Genomic DNA, 19456 nt, shown 5'->3' on the forward strand with positions numbered 1-19456 from the left:
CAAGTAAGTCGCCATCTCGGACGCCATATTACAGGACATTATTGCGGTCAGCGCAGTTTATTCTCACTTAGTCAAGGATGGGTAAACTTCGAACTTGAATCTGGAAATCAGTGGTCGATAAAATAATGATATGCCGCTCTTACGCGCATTTTCGACGCTTATAAACTCATTTTGTAATGTTTAGCATACTGATATTGATCCTTTGTTTTAATACCAGATGATTGTTAACTATGTTCACAAGTAAACGCTCTTTGAGTTTCGGTTTCATACTTCTGCTTTTGAGCCTGGTTTCGGATTGCTTAAGGGGATTCAGCTCTGGGATTAAGGCACTTAAGGCAAGGAGCCGCAAATGACAAAGAACCAGTCGCGCTCTCATCCTACGCGGTGTCACCTTAGTGCGTTGTATACAAGGCAAAAAGCTCCAAAAGGATCGGGCATGTCGCATTACCTGTGAGCAAAGGTGCCAAATGATACATCTGCACATTTCACGCAAACTTTGTTCTTCTCAACCACGAAGCAGAAGAAGAAGAACGCAAAGTCATCGGCCTCGCCCTGACCGCCGCCGACTACCAAGGGATTCCGGCCGACGGTTAGGGGAATGAATGGGGGTTTAGGCTAAAGCCTTCTCTCCCGTCATTTTTGACGGGTGCAAATTTGACTGGTAGTGCAAAGCGCGTGAACGAAAATCTCCCGCACGCAATACTATTTTTAAATCTCGCAACGGCGCAACTCAACGAGGACAAGAGCGAGAAGTGACACAAAGACGGCGCGCTGTTTGTGCCACTCTTGTCCTCTTTGTGTTGGGCTGTTGCGAAATTGTTAAGCAGTGCCAACTTGCACAAACTTCTGTTCTTCTACCCTCTTCAAAGGCTGGTGACCACAAGCGGGTCAATCTTGCTGGTGTCGTACCCAGCGATTCTGCTCAAAAGCATTTTTAGTGGGAAACCGTTTATGAACGCCATTCTCATAGAATGTGAGATTTCACTATAACAACCAAAATATCGCAGATCACCGGGTGGCAGTCTTGTAGTCTTTTTTTTTCTATTCACGTTTTTGCTATCGACAAAATCATTCCCCATTGGTTTTCTATGGCAGTCTTAACTGTTCGATGCGATCGATGGAAACAATTGAAAGATTTTGCTACGTATCAGAATAAGGAACCATCCTTCAATGGACCTTCAATATTTCCATAACAGTGTCTTACAATTTTTCAGGTTTCAAAATGTTTGCCCGAGAAAGCTGGACATGTACTTTTTCACGGAACTCGGCTTTCTTATGGCCATTTCCTGAATCTTCTCGGGAGAGCACACTGCTGTTTTTAAAGGATATAGGGGTTCTCTCTTAAATCCGTTTTACGTTACGTTTTGCAGCTCTAATGCATGCGTTAAGTAATGGTGACGATGTTTCGTGCATTTATGTTTCCACCAATACCTGCTACTCATACATACCGGTCACGACATAACGAGATACTCCGGCCAAGGCCGGCAGCTTGCGGCAATCAAGTCGCATAATGGTCAAGGTAGACTGGGTCTGCCCGATACCGTGAGGGAAGGAGAACAGAATTTTTTTTTTTGTATAAAAAGTGTTTTGTTCTCGAATCAGAGTACTGAATTAAAACATTTTGAAAATCGGTAAATAGATCAGAGTTTTAAATAGTTATAAAAAATATGTAACAAATTTTCTCTTACTTTAGTTTGTCCATTAATTTTATTTTGGCGGTTATGCTTCACAGCAGTAACTGATGTTGGTGGCACTTCGTTCTATATAAAAAAAATTAAATTCAGTTTATGGGGGAAGGAAATGGCGCAGTATCTGTCTCACATCTCGGTGGACACATGAACCGCGCCGTAAGGGAAGGGATAAAGGAGGGTGTGAAAGAAGAAAGGAAGGAAGAGGTGCCGTAGTGGAGGGCTCCGGAGAGTTCCACCTTCGCGACCTATGTAAACTGACTGCATGTGGCTCTCAACTATGGCGTTTTTCCTACAGCACATGCGCATCTCTGGGCCGTTTAATCCCACATGCCACGTGTTCGAGGGACCTTATCTCGAAACTTCACTGTCATTGTTTAAGCTGAGTGTGGCCGAGAGGGGCGAGTACTTTACAGCGAGAGTAGCCCTGTCTTACATCGATCCATGCATTGTCTCACAATTAAAAAACAACAACAGATAAGATTCTTGGGAGGGCGAACGTAAAGGTTCTTCCATCAGCACCCTTTAAAAGGCTTTGTCGTCTGACGAACCTATCGGGGAATCGATACAGGGCTGTCGGACACGACATGTCAACAAGTATGTGGGCCATGCGGACGGTAGTGTGTACAAAATGCTTTTGTCATTCTGAACACTGAAGCGCGGGCAGACGACGGACGAAGGTTGTTAGTTGAGCGCACTGTGTGTCTCGTCCGTCGTCTCCCAGCGCTCCAGTGTGCAGAATGTCAAACCTTCTTGCCCAGCAACACACAATGTTTTTGTCATGCTTTCGCTTCTAGGTGAAATTTAAATGAAATTGGTTGTTGGCGAAAGCAAATGGCGAAGTATCTGTCTCAGATCTCTGCGGACTCTATCGCATCCATCCCTTCCATCGAAACGCCTCCATCGCAACGAGGCCGCACGGTCGGGTTCGAACCCGGGTACTCCGGATCAGTAGCCGAGCGCCCTAATCGATTTAATGATGATTTAATGATCCTTGCGCGAGATACGTCAAATACGTGAAACTCTTGCTATTCATTGTCGGGGACTGTCGCTTCGAAGGCGGCGGCCAATGTGGTCGTGATTCCGAGAGACCTATGGTCATTGACAGCCACCCTACGCAGATAACTATAGAGAAATACTACAGGCGCTGGTGATACGTAGATTGGATAGGCAGTGACTGTGTAAATGCGCCGTCAGTTACTGTTTCGCAAAAAGAGACTCGCTATCAGTGTCCTAACCGTGCGACAACATGACAATTGGTAATGTGATTCTGGCTTCTAAGCCCCCGTTGTAGTTTGAATTTTTTCTCTCTGAGATTTCCCTATATCTGACTGGAAAACATAGTTTCCCAGTTAATTCTCGCCGACCTGCTAGCGTTCGTCTGGCTTAGAGTGCTTGTCTGAAACGCTCTCCGGCTGCCACCACATGCGCGCCGCGCGCGCACTTCAGAGTGCCTTTCTCCTCCTGTTTCTCCTCTCCTCCTCATCCGAATTTCTCTCTCCCACTTCAGCTGTGACCATAAAGAACCGCGGCGGCTGCGCGCGCCCACCCGCGCCCTATGCGGTTTGGTTGGAGGGCCGGCTGTCGCCACGCTCCAGCGACCGACGAGCCCCCGCCGCAACCAGCCGTCGTCGACGTCGCTCGTTTTGGTCTCATTTGCATGAAAATCAGATAGCACCCCCTCCCCACTGCCAACCTACTCCCCATCTCCGTCCCAACACTCGCGTCGTTCTGTTGGCTGGCTGGCGTGCGGGGGAGCTATATAGGCGCGTGTCCTCGTATACGGAGGCGAACCGCGCGAGCGAACACGGGTAAGCGCTGAGGACAGCTTCAATTGTTTCCTCGAACCAATACGCGCACTCGGGTGCGTAGTATGTTTTCGCTTTACTGCCGCTTGTGCTGCTCTATAAAATGTCAACTGCTCGCTGCGAATGGCAGCCAGATCAACCGGCCTCTGCAAATCGAGTCCTCTCCTCCTACCCCTTCTTCTGTCCTACCATTAACCAGCCTCCATACATGGGTCAGTGCTTGCAATGAGTGGGGAAGAACACCCAGTAAATAGTGACATACAGTGGGAAATAAGCGAAGAAAACTTTCTTTTCCTTCGCCACTTTATTCACAAAGGAGTGTATTCGTCGCGGTCTGCGCTCGATGTTCAGCGGAGAGTGTCGGTGGGGGACATGTCTGGTCAGTCGAACGCGGACGAGGAGTGATTCGGTTCACAAGGCGACTTTTCCTTTCTGCAGGTGTTTGCCTTTGTGCGTGACTGCTGAAAAAAAAAAGAAAGAACTGCAGATAGTTCTGCGAACTACTGGGCGCAGAAGTGGGTTCCCGCCGTTAGGAACAGAAGGGCTTGCATTCTGCCGAGATTATTTACTTCATCTTCCTCGTGTTCACGTTTCTCTTTTCAGAAGCTTCGTTGGACAACAATAAAAACGCATATCTACCCACGTACACGGTCGTGTGTGCTGTGTACGTTATACGTGACCACGTACAGAGTGTACGCTTCTGAACAAGCGTACATCATTTATGCTGTACAGATGAGCTTACACCTTGATTGTTTTTTAGGAGAGCTCTTCAGTGCATGTGGGAGCAAAAGCGTTGCCCTAAACACACACGCTTAGCGGGTCCACTTTTCGTTACAAGATAACACACACGCGATGGCGCTAAAAAATTATTATTCCTAGGGAACACGAATTTATAGACCGTTCCTTTTTATCGACAAGTCGGCCAACACTTACGCCAGCCATGGTCTTCTGTGCCCCTTAAAGTCCAGCCGATATTTTGCCTCTCGGTCGAAGATTAACTGGATTTTCAGATCGAACGTTTCATTCCGTGATCTTGCAGGTTTTTGAGCTCGTTTTCTCTTCTTTCTTTTCTCTGGTGTATTGAGTATGCATATGAGTATCTATTGTAACTTTTATGATGTCGGTACATCCATGTCTTCTATATAAAAAAATAGCTGAAAGTGCATTGTATTTGTTTGTGTTCGTCATCTTGTGCCAGGTTCTCTTTTCCCAACCGTACAGTAGGAAAATTTACAGTACCGAGTGACTCAGTTTTAGCTCCTGTATTCACATTTGGAGCCCAGAGTGGCAACCATTTGGTTGCTCCTCCAAAATGTATTGAAGACCAAAGTCAAAGAGTCGCTTTGGAGACAACAGGAGAGCGGCCCTCGTCATTTTTTGAGAGCGGTGATCCTTGTAGTTGCGCTTAAACATCCAAAACCCCGCATGACCTGTGTAATCTGTCCCATCTTGCGTTCACTCAAGTATAGTTCCGTCACCATTAGAACGCAAGGTTAACCGAGCGAAATTCTGAGGTCGGCGGTTGAGGCACATTTGTTACACACGCATGCAAAGAGTTCGTTCGTTCACGTTCGGTTTCCTTATCGTAAATGGTCTAATGGGCCTGCCTGTACCCGACCCATTTTTCTTCTTCAAGCTATACATGTGCTCCATACCCTCGAAGGCAGAGATAAAATAGTTTCCTCTCTTCAGACGTAGGCATGCGTGGCATCATGGAACCATATCTCTGTAGAGGAACAATGGGGTCGTTCAGTGCAGGTCGTTTGTTTGCTGACGTCTAGACGAGACTCACACATGCGTGCGCAGCAGTATGTAGTGCATGCGTGAGGGTCGTGCTTTGCTCTAGCTACGAAAAAAAAGGGCACAGAACAGAACAAAAAGAAGGAAAGCGGATTTTCCTGCACCTAAATCGTGGCGAAATGCGTATGCCAGAAATAACTTCACTGTTTTAGCGCGTAAAAAAAAAGAGGTTATCTGTGGAATCAGAACAAGAAGGAACAATATTTATGGAATGACAATCATATCCTTCATCATAGGCGTAGTTTTTGTTTTGCACGCTTCGAAAATGCAGCTTTGTCGCTTTACAATTAGATAATAATGCATTAAATAGACTTTTGCCCACAGAAACAACTGGGATAATATGGACGCTGCATTGCAAGGCTCCAGGGTAATTTGAACCTCTTTAACATGCGCTTGAACCTCAGTACACGGCACCCTTTTCTTAGTTTCGTTACTGCAAATAACGTGCACCTGTGCTTCCTTGCTGTCGTCCTTTGTTTTACTCAGCCATTATCCTTGTATCTACCTTGTATCATTACCCAGAATGTTTTTTACTAGTATATTGTGGATTGTTTGTCCACAAATATTAATAAGAGAATTGTTCATTTAGTTTTCAGTCGTGACTCTTTATGTTCCGAATTATAAATTTGCAACTGACGTTGCCAACTATCATTTATACATGTCTGTACGAACATGAATTGTTAAGGGGCACAGACCCCGTCAAGCTGTCTTCTTCAGCTTTTTGTCTGTGCTCCAGACCTCTGTAAAGATGTCGAATAAAGATGAATGAATGAATGAATGAATGAATGAATGAATTGTAATTGCGAGAAGTTTCACAATAAAAACTGAATGTTTCCTCTTCAAATCTCAATGCTTCTGTCTCGTGTTTTATATATATATATATATATATATATATATATATATATATATATATATATATATATATATATATATATATATATATATATATATATATATATATATATATATATATATATGCTTTCTGCGCGTCTAATGGGGGCACAGAATCTCAACCTCCACACCCTAAATAAACTCTCGACCGGGCCCGTGCATGTTTGAGTCATTGGTCAGCTAACAACAAAACAGTACACATCCGTGACACGAACTGCACGAATTTTGCCGTGTAAACGGAGCGTAATTTACAGTAACTGAGACAAACTGTTTAGTGAGCTCGCAAATTTTATCCCGCTGTGGGGTTTCCTGAACTGCGAAAGGATAGGCTGCTCAAAAACTGGAGAGGATATTTAAGGTCCGCCTTAAAGACATATGTCTTCATAGCGCTTCTGGGTTAATGTCCATGTATGAGGAATTAGTCGGCCTCTACTTTACACTAATATGGAACACTGGATGTCCTCAAACTACTGCTGGCGCAGTGGTGCAGCGGTTAAGCGATGCGCCACTGTCCTGCGATGGCAGGTGCTGCCATCGGTGGGTCTTGTGTGACCCAGGTTGCTCTTTCCGAGCAACCTCTCGCGACCATTCATTACTTTAACTGCCAGCTGCTATGGCGGGCAGGCTGTGATGGCGCCACAAGGTCACGTGACCTAGGTGGCCCACTTGCCCCCAGGATTTTTTATATGGCGAATTTTTATATATTTTTCGCTTACCGACAAAGGCGCCGACAACAGGCGCCGATAAGAGGCCGGCTTTTCTGTGCCACGAGGTCCTTAACTCTATCGCGTTAAAATGAGTCCAAGATACCGAAGACCACTGTTAAGCACAGCATCTGCTCACCTCATCACGTGCTTTCACAGTGCTAGCGCTGCCAGCAGGTACCAAAGGCTACGCAGCAGACCCGTCTCTGCATGCCACTTGTACGGGTGAGGCGCACAATTCGATACATCGATCGACGAGCGAAAACAGAGTTTTTGAGCTGAATTTTCGCTGAATTTGCACGGGGATAATCTCTGTTCGATAGAGCCAATAATTTGAAATATTTGGGATGGTTCGATATAAGGGGGCGCGACTGTATACGCGGACGTTTCCGCCTTTCGTCTGCATCGCATAGCACCACGGCCTTCGCAGTCGGGAATCGAACTCGCGACCTTGTCCTGAGCGGGGAGAATGCTATTGCCACTGAGAAATTACAGCGGGTGCATTTAGGTATATATATATATATATATATATATATATATATATATATATATATATATATATATATATATATATATATATATATATATGTATATATATATATATATATATATATATATATATATATATATATATATATATATATATATATATATATATATATAGTGCACAGGAACGTGAAATTGGAGTGAAGTTAAGTGAGAGGTGAAATAGGATCTACAGAACAGAAAAAGTTTCAGCTGATTTTACTTCAAGTCAAGCGTGCTTATTTAACATTTTTCGAAGCCTCACCTCACTGATTTCCGAAGAAAAACATCCAGAAAGAAATAATTTACGAAGAAAAATAAGCAATCGACCTCAAACAAAAGCTGGCAAGGAACAAACATCCGGATCGGCCTATAATGTGACAATGTTATATATAGAAGCAGTCGTATGTGTTATATTAACTGTTTCGATCAGCTGCGCACCGTGTTAAACATTGAGCTGTGTTTTTGACAACTGATACACAAAAAACATCGTACACATGTTCAGTATGCCCTCGTAAATGCGTCCGTTGCCCGTATACTGCACACTAAGAGATGCCGGGTACAATGTTCCAAGCAAATAGCAGACCGGCACGCCAACCCTCGCGTCTTGCCCACGTCCTCGCGTAGCCCGAGGGGAAGCGCATTATCCCCGAAATCAACGTCCCGTCCAACGCGCAAGGTTTCAGCGGTCATTCATCAAGCACCCCCATCGTTGAGCTGTCAGCAATGCAAATACGTCCTTCCCTCTCGAGATTTACTTGCTGTCTTCTTTATTCTTACGTCGAAAGGAGCAGCCTCGCGGACCATACGAGAGATAGCGCTATCACTGACCGTTCGTTGCCGACTCGCGGAAGGTATAGAGCCCGTTCCGGAGAGTGTAATTGTGCCTCGTCGCGGACAGATGCATCCTGCAGCAGCGCTCGTGGGCGCACGTATACGGCTCTGTGGTTTCGGGTCCCATTCGCGAGATTCATTTATTACGTGCTTTCGCGGAAACGTCGGCCGTTGCGCTATATAGGCTGTGCAAGCTGCGTTCGCAGTGATCTCGCGGAGGATCTCGCGTAAGCATTCCTAGCCAGCTTGCGAGTACCCCTGTCGACTTTCCTCGGAGCAGAAAACATGGAGAAATGGCGCCTTTGTGCTCTAACGGCCGCGCAATAAAATGTCAGACAAGAAACCAGACAAGTAGCGGCAATTATTAATGGGAAAGCATTACTCGGCTATGTCGGCGAGAGCGTGTCCGCAAAACGTGTCGGCAAGCGTTGTCTCGTTCTCAGAAGAGTTAGGATCAAATGAATAATTGTAATCGATAGAGGATGATGTGAGGGGGATGTCGGACAAAGTTTGGTGTCGATACGATGATTGGTTAATGAACTAGAGCCCAAAATTAAAAACCGTCGAAATAGCGCAGACATCGATATAGTGAGTTGACGGGAAAACAAGCGTGGACGGCAAATGGTGGAAAATAGGCAAAGGAGCGGAAATAAAGTTTGAAATGAATTGAAATGTGTTTGATGAGTGATAACTAATCGAACAAAAGTTTCATTGACATGTAGCAATTAATTAATTAGAAGAAAAAGTCGTCGGACGGCCGAATAGACAGTACGGGAATGTAGTAGGGGACAGGAAAAAAGCAATGGCGCTAAATTTTAAAATCCAAAATGTGTACGAGTGCCAAGGGGGCGTCAATGCTTTCGCATTCTCCCAATGCGGGTCACCGCAGTGATTTCTAACGTTTTTGGAAGGTAGGACTTGCATTGTAGCCTTGTAACACTGTATAATATTCGGCCTTTCTAACTGTGCTACATTCAGCGGGAAAATGTGAGCTCGAGGTGTTGAACATCCATATCAGTTCGTCATTATTGGGCCCTACGCAGCAGAATTGCAGAGAAGCAGCATGCTTACTGCGAAAATACTACGCTGGTGCGAACTGTAGCTGTAGTTTTACATATATCGATTTCGTGGTCAATATAGTGGGATAGACTTTGAAGCCACCAGGTATGCACAAGTTTTTTTTTTTTTAATGGGTTAAAGTTCTCTGGTGAAGTGCTTGGGAAAATAAATGCTTGACCTAACATGTGTAGACCAAAAACGAAAAAAACCTTTTACTATGGTGGCATTTGGCCGTGCCGCTCTTGGGTTATAAAAATGTAATAAAATCATCGTCAAAACGTCTAGTTAAACTTGCAACTTGATTTGTCTGAATGTGATAAAACTGATGAAGTTGCAGAGAGCACATACTCTCGTAAGTAAAATAAATCAGATAACTTCACAATCATTCCAACACGCAGTCATGCTTTTTAAATACGGTGGGGGACTTGTTTGGATGCGTCATTGGGTGGGTTAGCTTTTAAAGTTGGCGGTACTGGAGCATAGACCTTCGGCACCTCCGGAAACTGACACTTTTACTTACCTTTCAGACATATGCCGGAAAGTGCGGCGTGCGCAATACTTCAATACCATGGAATTATTTTTTCGAGTAGATATGAAAATTGCTTGTGTATCCTGCATCACACGCCAAGCCTTACTGGATTATCTTGAACGAGGGAAGTGTTCACTGCTATCTTCAATATCCTGACGCATTTTGAGTGCGCACCCGAAACAAGGTGTTGGCGCTTCAGAAGAGCTTATAGCTCGTGCAGTTAATTACTCGTTACTGATTTCACTGATGAGGCGCATTTACCCGTCATGGATGCGCGACGCACAATCCCACAACTATCACTAATTGCTGCTTCTTCGTTCATACTCATTCCAGCTCTTTACGCAGGCTGGTAAACAAGCGTCGTAATTCATGAAAACGACGAAGAAGCAATTACATCGCAGTTCTTTCTATGCCTCACGTGACACACAATGAACTTTGACGTAATTTTTTTTTTACTATAACGTGCTTTGCTGCACGAGACGAAAAATGAGGACGCGAAAGACGAAGCCATGCTTGACTTCAGCTGTTGCTTTCTCGAGGATCAAAAGCCGCGGGCCATGTCGCTGGAGGCCCACTCGGGGAATTGGTAGACGTCAAAGACCAAGGAGCCGATCGTGTGGATGGCAGCGATCTCGAACATCACGCAGATCAGGTTCATGAGGAAGCCCGGGCCTATCATATCTCCCGGAGTCATGCGCCCCAAGTGGTAGACGATGGCGTTCGGTGGCGTCGAAGCGGGCAGCATGAATGCGAACGAGCATCCGATGGTGGTGGGGATGCCGAAGTAGAGCGGGTTGCCGCGCCGATGCATGGCCGTCTCGAGCACCACAGGCAGCATGAACTTGGAGATGGCCGCGTTGCTCGTGAACTCGGTCATCACCGACGACGTGATGCAGAGCAACATGACCACCACAGTGTCCGGCACCGCGTCCAGGGCCTCCATGCCCACCACCATCATGTCAGTGAGGCCAGACTTCATAAATGGACGATTAAGTTGGATTTCGATGAAAACGTTACTGCCACAGTTTGGTTGTTGAAGCCGAAACTGAATACAAATTCGAGAAAAAATTAAATTATAAATTTTTCAGCGGTGTTAGGTCAGTACCGCGTGGAGATTCACAATGTGTACTGTCTCACGCATCCGATGCGGGTAGAAAATGCGCAAATAAAATTTGGGTTCTGCTTTCAACCAGGCTTGGAGAGCGATTCGACACGTCATACTGGCTCCTAATGGTTTTCACCCGTGTCCATTATAAAGTTTGCATAGTTATACGGCCTTGAACAGTACAGCTTTTGAGGACTGGCATAAGTGTAGTGAGAGAGTCACGAAAGTTATTGTGTGAAATACAGCCAGCGGAACATTGTATAGTACGAAGGCACCGCGGTGGCTCAGTGGTTATGGCACTGGGCTGCTGACCCGAAAGATGCGGGTTCGATCCCGGCCACGGCGGTCGCTTTTCCATGGAGGTGGAATACTAGAGGCCAGTGTACAGTGCGATGTCAGTGCACGTTAAAGAGTCCCGGACGGTCGATAATCTAGAGCCGTCCACTACGGTCACCCGCATAGGCTGAGTCGCTTTGGGACGTTAAAGCCCATAAACCAAACCAAACCATTGTATAGTATGAGTATGATAGTGAACTCACTTGCATATTTAACGGCAGCTGACTTAATGTCCGAAGTACACAGTTGAAAACAGCGCCCGGGTTTTCAGCTAAGCCGAAAATCTGGACGCCGATGATCGTCCGAATGTTCGTACGAAGCCCAGGCCAAACACGTGCCAAGCATTCGTGGCGTGACGAAGTCGAATCAGTCGTGTGTGTGTGCGTGCGTTCACGTGAGAGCACACCGCTGCAAGGCATGCGACTGAACGACCTCGCGCAGGATTTATGGAGTCGTGGCGAGATTGCTGTAACGGTCAAGAGGATATCTTTCGTGCACAGAACAAACTCTCCGTCGAAAGCGCCCCTATAGAAAAAAAAAAAAAACTAACAAAGCCGGTAACAAAAAGGAAATGAAAGAGAAAAGCCTTATCCCAAACCCGGACGGACAAAATCGAGCGAGGCAAGACACGTTGCAGCCTTCCGATGTTGCGTGGCAAAAAAGTGCGACTTACGCGTACAAAACCTTTCTCTGCGGATGCACTCAACATGACGGATGACTTGTGCGGGGAAGACCTCCGTTGGAGCTGTCACGTGAGACGTGTTGCTTCACGCGAACACTACCTCCTCGCGTGCGCCACATCAAGGGAACACCTATCGGCGCTTCGATCTTCTCCGCAGCTCCGTACCTGCGCATACTCACTGCCGCGTATAAGCCTGTATGCGTACACGGAATCGCCGACGTGAAATAGTTATATCGGTCGCGCCGATCGGCTTTCTGCCCACTTCGGATACATCTCATCGTCATGTCGTGATACGTCAGTGAAGGATGATTCGATACTTGTGTGTACAAAGCAAGGTAAAAAAAACCACAATCATAAAAAATTAATCGGCGGGCGGACGCGATCCACGTATAGACGACGATGCCCTGCGCGCAAGCTCGCGTGCTCTCGTTCTACTGCACCTCCCACGTGATTCCTTTTCCGAGTGTCGCTCCTTGCCTCATCTCACGTTTCCGAGCGCACCGGTAATTGGTGCGAAGAAACGTGAGCGTGCGATTATGGAGTGCTGGGAATCGTTCGCTGGGCGGCTGCCGAGTTGAAGATCCTGAGCCCAGCCGCATGCACGTCCGTGTACTTTGCGCGCATGCGCATAGTGCGTGGCGTGCTCCCTGGACATAAGGAAGCAACGTGGACGATGCAGGATATGACGCTGAGAAGCGCGCATTGGTCGTGCGCGCCGTGTGCGGTAGTTTCTTTTTTTTTTTTAATTCCACTAAGCGGCGGTATTGTAACCTTGTGAGCCTGCGCGCATTCCGCGCATCAGAATGAAACGAAGGGGGCAGGGAAATACTGAATTAACGAAAGCAGTTAGATCGCCTTTAATTAATTTGTTGAATAAGGCCCCCCCTTCATCGGATTCGGTCTTCGGTTGCTCGTCGTAGGCAAGGGTGGTCCCGCCTTGAAGCGTGCAACCACACCCGCAGTGGTTGTCTGCTGGCTGAAAACAAATATGGGAGATTTTTTGGCAGTATTGTTGGATATGTTGCGCTATAAAGCAATCATAGCAAAAAGGGTTAACATATAGTTGACGTCGGCGTCTCGAATACAGAAAAGCTAATAGGGTAATGCGTAAGGTTCAAGACAAAGCGCCCGCAAAGAGGGCAGGCACCACTCATGTATTGCTACGGCTGTTGTCTTCTTTCTTTCTTTCTTTCTTTCTTCCTTTCTTTCTTTCTTTCTTTCTTTCTTTCTTTCTTTCTTTCTTTCTTTCTTTCTTTCTTTCTTTCTTTCTTTCTTTCTTTCTCTCTTTCTTTCTTTCTCTTTTTTTCTTTCTCTCTCTCTTTCTTCGTTTCTTCCTTTCTTTCTCACTTTTTCTTCCTTTATTTCTTTCCTTCTTTCTCTCTCTCTCTCTCTCTTTCTTTCTTTTGTTGACATGGCACATACCCACGGCAGGGGATAGTCCAGCATTCAGTGAGGAGAGCCAAAAAAAACGGGTAACCTGGTGCCAAACTAATGGTTGTGCCTTGAGTGATATCACAATAATTAAAGTCAAAATAACGGGAGAGAAGATCAGAGAATTGAATACATGAAAATTCCTCAAGGATCTTTTAAATGCGGAAATTTTGGATACAATTGGCAAGGCAATCTGCCGGTAGCTGCCTCTTCTTTGTCCATTGGAAAGGTAGGGTGAGTGAGCTTCCTAATCTTTATTTGTCCTCACCCAAGTTTCCTGAACGCATTCAGCAAAGGAGGATGCAACAAACATTGAAGCAGTCACAGCTCGTAAGAAGAAGCGAAACGTGCAGAAAATATGGATATGTCGAAGAAGAAGAAGAAGGCGTGTAGCTGCAGCGTTCAGCCGCCGCCCCCGACACAGACCCTGCGCGCCCCGAGGAAGGACGTGTACCGACGATGTCGTACTTGACACTGGCCAGCGAAGACGAGGAGCCGGTGGTGAAGGCTGCCAGGCCGTCCCAGTTGCAGAAGTCGCTCGAGAGCCAGGTGCAGCGCCACCGCATCAGCGAAGCTCGCCTGCAGGAGCGCAAGTGCTTCTGCCTCTGCTGCGGCGCAGCAGTCGCGATGCTGGTGTCCCTGCTCGTCTACTTGGCCTTCAGCATACTCACCTACAAGCAGCCCTACCTGGAGACCATCATGGTCGTCGTGACGACCCGCTCTGGTACGGGAGTTCACGTGTGTGCAGTGGACGGCTTCGTAACTGCCTTCTGGACTATTTCCCCTTCTCCTCTGCAGAGAAATCACGGTAGCTGTACCGCCCCTTCTCTCCCCTATCCCTCGCTCACGTCATGAGAGCGGCCACCGCTATGCACACATGAGCCAGTACACTTGTATTCCTATTTTTGAGAGAAACCAGATTGAGGTAGGGGGGGGGGGGGGGGGGAGTGGAGGACTTCCAAGTATCGTTCTATTTCAAGTCGCCCAACAACGGTCATCAAACTGCAAGTGCAAGTAAAAAATTTACATTGGTAGTTGTTCATGATAGAGAACATTGACATCGTAGTGCATTGTATCAAAAAAATACCGCGGTTTTCTGCACTGACAATTTGTTGCCGTCTTATACTTTTTTCGAGTGCGCGAACGTTATCTCTGAAATCACAATTTGAGTCAGCTGCAGACCAGGGGCAGATTTATGGTGATTCTCCCCCCCCCCCCCCCCCCCCTTCTAGCGAGGAAGAAATTTCACTGAGGAAAACCATAACCTTCTTTTTTCAACTTGTCCGGCGGAAAAAGGGGAAGAAATGAAACATGGTTCAAATGAACCCCACCTCCAGTCACACATCCATAAATCCGCCCCTGTTGGGAATTAAACTAATTAACAGCAAAAGAGCGGTCCCAAAGATCCAATCCGATAATCATTAGCTTATACAGATTGGTGTTGGGCAGGTTAACCAAGAACTAGTTTTTAACCCAGGCACCGACTCTTATATGGATTCGCTTCTGGAATGCGACCTGTGAATTACGCGGTATACAACAGGACTATACAGCGACTGGAGCGGCCGCTTGTGCGCTGTTGTCTTCGCATCGCTTTCATTGCACTTTTTCCCTAAACCCACAAGTGCTTCATGTTCCCCGTGCACTGACATCTCTTTGTTCCGCGTTGCTAGCCTGTTGTCACGAAATATGAGAGCAAGCAATAACGCATTCTTTCTGTGCACGCGCGCGCAGTTCCGAACACAACGGACGGAGAAGACAAAGACGGGAGTATTGTGGCTGGGCGGCTGGTTACGGTGAAGGATGAACCGGATAACTTCACCGGGGACGCGACTGACGGCCAACTGAGGCTTCTTAAAGGTCTGGAGTACTTTTGCGGTACCGAAGAATGTTCGAGATACGCAGCGTTCCTAAGCGAACAGTTGGATCCCAGCCACAGTCCTTGCAGGAATCTGTACGACCACGTCTGTTCGCGGTGGCAGCGCAACCACGAAGAAGTCTCTTCTCAAGAGATGTCGAGGGGGAGCTTCGCGGTCCAAGACGCCATTGTAGAAGAGTTTCGGAACAAACTGGTTCGTCTCTTGCTGAGCGACGACTTCCCGTACAAGGCAGTGCGTCGCTTTTTCCTCCACTGCGTCTGGGCCAATCTGACCAACTGGGCCGAACTGAAAGCCACGATGTCGTATGTCAGACCTCACGGGTCTTTTTCGACGGACGCAGTGGCGACGGCTATTGTTGAGATGGCAAGGATTGGTGTGTCGCCGTTTTTCAGCGTTTCAGTAACCAGAGCGTCCAATGACACATTCCGCGTCGAGCTTTCGGCACCTACTCCTGTACAGCATATTGGAATCGCCAATAAGTATGTCGCGCATTATTCAAAGCCAGCTTCGAACCAGACAGGAGAGCTGGGTTATAAATCATCAGCTTCCACAAAATTTTCACAGAGAAAAAACACAAGTATCGCGTTCCTTGCCTTGCTGGAGCGCAAATTGTGTTCGGAAGTTTCACAAGCCGCCGGGGGAAAAGTCAACAACTGCTCCCTGTCCGACAGCTCGCGAATGAGCCCTCCCTGGAACCTCGAGTGGTATAGCACCATCGGCATGTCTCTTCTGGTGCGCGAAGTGAAGAGACAACTCTACGCTGTCTGGCTGGGCCTCAGTGACAGGCATGTAGGCGAAGGCCCATCACCGCGAGACCCTGAGCGCTTAAATGCTTGCTTAAGTCTGATAGGCAGGCACGATCCTTACGTTCTTTCTTATCTACTTGAAACTCCTGCATTCCCGGCGACCGTGGTGAAGAACGCCAATTATATTCTGCTCGCCCTTCAGAACATGGTGTCCCAGAAGTTGGGGAACTCTAGTATGTCTTTTTCGCTCGGAGTTCCCCGAGCCTTCCAGTCTAGCGCGACCCTATCCCAGTACCACAGCGATCTCTACGGTGGCCCATCTGACGTTCCCACCCTACTAAGGCTTCTGAGGAACTCAACGTGGAAGCGATGGGTGGGCCAGCTGGACGCACCACGGGACGCCTTCGCAGCATCGGCTTACCGCTCGAAGGTATCGGGCAGCACCGTCGTAGTGCCTCTGACACTGTTCAACGCGACGGCCTTAAGCGATCCCTGGCTGATGTACTTGTCCCTGGCGACAACTGTTACCCGCATCTTAAGAACTGTCTTCTCGACAGAGGACCTCTACGGAAGGCTGAGCAAGTCTCGCTTGGCGAAGTGCCTACCATTGTCATCGCCTCTGTACCAATCGCCGCGAAGTCCTGTCCCTTTGGAACATGGAGCCAGAAAGGAGTCTGGCGCCGATCTTACAGAGCTGGCGGGTCTGTACGGAGCGTTTCATTTCTACAGACACTTCGTCGGCAGTGGCCAGGCGGTTCCTGGGACTGATCTGAGCAGCGATCTGCTTTTTCTTCTGTACTACGTGTACAGCTTGTGCGATGCTTTGGCTGTGGGTGTGCAAGGTCAGAGAGCCGCTTCGGAAGACATGCTCCGAGACAAAGTTAGGATATTGGCGCAGTCGTTCGCGGCCGTCCTGTTCCCAACGTGCGAAGCGGCTGAAGGTATCGAGGGATGTGACGTCGAAAACGAAAATTTGTTTCTTCTAAATCGAAACGCATAACGCTCGCTTCGGCATCTCTATTGTTCTGCATCCTTGAGGATAATGAATATTCTAATTCACCTCACTATAGAATAGAATACGCTGTGCTGTAAAAACTTAAGTATAATCGGATACAAAACATCTACAAAGTTTTAGAGAAAGGTTCCTGTGTATGAAAGCTTGAAAAACTGTATTTTTATCTACCAAAACACTTTTCCTGCACGCCTACAGGTGGTGTCTTTAGTAGAACCGCCTCAAACATTTTGAACGCTCTTCTCATTTAGCGCATCGGCACTGTGAATGTTCTGCATAAGTGACACTGAGACTTATTTACGAAAGTTATTGAAACCTCTGATATAATCGGGTATTTTATCGTTTTATTCATCGTTCCGCACAGCCATTTTTTTGTATATTCAAACTTGTTCGAAGGAACCTAGGTTGACATATTGTTTCCGAACGCTTGCTGTACATAGATGCCGCTGACATCACATCAAGAGGCTCGCGACTGTTGTTCTGGCATTATAAAAAGTATTGAAATCAATCTACAGAATGCTCACTAGTATCTTATATACATTCATTCTTTTAGAAGAGTCTGCTCTACGCTTGAAAAGAATGTCTCTCACCGTGCTATGAGTCTACAGCTCGCACTCTTGACTAGGTATATAGACGACACTTGCACAGTATATCAACAGTGCAGGAAAGCTGCTATTTGAAGTTGTGTCATATGCAGCGCTATGTTCTTCCTTTCCACCCTTCCCTCTGTGTATCTGATTTGGCCTAGAGTCGTTGCGCTGTTAGTCTACGAATATTTCCCATCTGCAGCTTTGTTAGTGATTTCTGATATTCTGTATTTAAGACCATACTTAAACAGGGACTGTGTTGTGTTGTAAAATGGCGAGAAAAATAAGAGAGCTTCTATTGACCATACCATAACTACGACCGGGACACACGAACAATACACCTCCAAGCCTTGCGTTTCGTCCATCCTTCCTTCGTGTAATGATTTCGTTTACTGTTATCTTCTTCAGAACTGAGCAATAGTTGTTTGTCAGCACTAATCAAATATATTTCCCAAGTTTCGATGTTCGCATGAACGCACAGAAAAAATAAATTGCAGTATACCTAGTAGATGCAGCAACCCTTTCTCTAAGACCTTTCTCTGTGCTCCGTGGTATGGGCCTCTGTCGCTACAAAACATGCAACGACGTCTTATGACTCACATTCAGTTAAATTAATACGTGGCAGATTAGATAAATAAAAGAAAATTACTAATAATCACTCGGTGATGCGCACGAAACTTGGGATTTATTTGGTGACTGGGAGAAATATGCGGCCGCCGCGGTGGCTCAGTTGTTACAGCGCTCGGCTGCTGATCCGGAGTACCCGGGTTCGAACCCGACCGCGGCGGCCGCGATTCGACGGAGACAAAACGCAAAGGCGCCCGTTTTCTGTGCGATGTCAGTGCACATTAAAGATCCCCAGGTGGTCGAAATTACTCCGGAGACCTCCACTACGGCACCTCTTTCTTCCTTTTTTTTCTCTCAGTCCCTCCTTTATCCATTCCCCCACGTCGCGGTAGAGGTGTCCGCCGAGATATGTGAGACAGATACTGCGTCATTTCCTTCTCCCAACAACCAACAACAACAACAACATGCTGATTATACAAAACAACAGACTTTGAAGGCTGCTCAGTGTGTGCCTCAGCTGTTACGCGTTTCTTGAAAAGGTGACTACGTGGGATAAGAGTGAATACTCTCTAACTACCGTTAGAATTTAGGTTGCAGAACTAATGCTGTTTTTTTTAAGCTAATTGCAAGACATATGCACGCTACAGTGTACCGGAGGTCAGACGAGGTTATATAGCGGTCTCAGTCAGGTAAAGTAGAGCCACTTGCGAAGGTGCAGCTGGGGCGTGGGCTCAGAAAAGGGCCAAGCTTGCGCCGAGAAGCCAGAAGCGTGGCGCCAGAAGGCTGAGTTGCGGCGGATGCAGCGAGAGGGGGAGGATGAGGAGGGAGGCAGTTGCCATGGCGATGAGTGGATTTGCGCCATCTTCTCGAGCCCGGCCGTATCGACCTCCGGGTCCGTCGGCGAGAAGCGAAGAAGCCGCAGCCGCCCGGAGACCGATCGCGGGGAGCAGTTGCAGGAGCGAGCGAGCGCCCCCGGCTCGGCTCGGGATACGCGGCACGCCAGGGAGATGATGGGAAAAAAATAAACACGGAGCTGCATTCGCCCAGCTCGGCGAAATCCACGGCGCATGCGCCCCGCTTGTGGAGACACCTCCTCGATACAGGGGCGATGGGGAAGGGTAGAAAAAAAAAAAAGAATAAACCGAGTGGGCACGCCTTGGGTCCGAGGAACGCTTTTCTCGCCTCCTCGTGGACTGGACGTCTTCCGATCCTAAGCGCTCGTTTTGGGAGGACGAGCAGAATTTTGCGGGGGACTTGCTCTTCAGTTTTAAGACC

The 19456-nt window shown here is 47.2% G+C and overlaps 1 protein-coding gene and 1 pseudogene across 1 annotated transcript; one reads left to right on the top strand and one right to left on the bottom strand.

Annotated features, from left to right (window-relative positions):
- Window positions 1-10290: 10290 nt before the first annotated feature.
- Window positions 10291-10796, bottom strand: LOC144134541 (Na(+)/citrate cotransporter pseudogene; annotated as a pseudogene).
- Window positions 10797-13812: 3016 nt separating this feature from the next.
- LOC144135533 (uncharacterized) lies at window positions 13813-17313 on the top strand. Its single transcript, XM_077668176.1, has 2 exons — window positions 13813-14116; window positions 15124-17313. The coding sequence occupies exons 1-2, from the start codon at window positions 13852-13854 to the stop codon at window positions 17013-17015; spliced, it is 2157 nt and encodes a 718-aa protein (XP_077524302.1). The 5' UTR covers window positions 13813-13851; the 3' UTR covers window positions 17016-17313.
- The last annotated feature ends 2143 nt before the right edge of the window (window positions 17314-19456 follow it).

Source organism: Amblyomma americanum, chromosome 5 (genome assembly GCF_052857255.1).
Source record: "Amblyomma americanum isolate KBUSLIRL-KWMA chromosome 5, ASM5285725v1, whole genome shotgun sequence".
NCBI lineage: Eukaryota > Metazoa > Arthropoda > Arachnida > Ixodida > Ixodidae > Amblyomma > Amblyomma americanum.

What these genes read in the sequence shown, in the direction of transcription:
- LOC144135533 (XM_077668176.1), top strand. Translation starts at nt 13,852, where the DNA reads ATGTCGTACTTGACACTGGCCAGCGAAGACGAGGAGCCGGTGGTGAAG. An exon ending in CGTCGTGACGACCCGCTCTG is followed by an intron (nt 14,117 to 15,123) that starts GTACGGGAGTTC and finishes ACGCGCGCGCAG; the next exon opens with TTCCGAACACAACGGACGGA.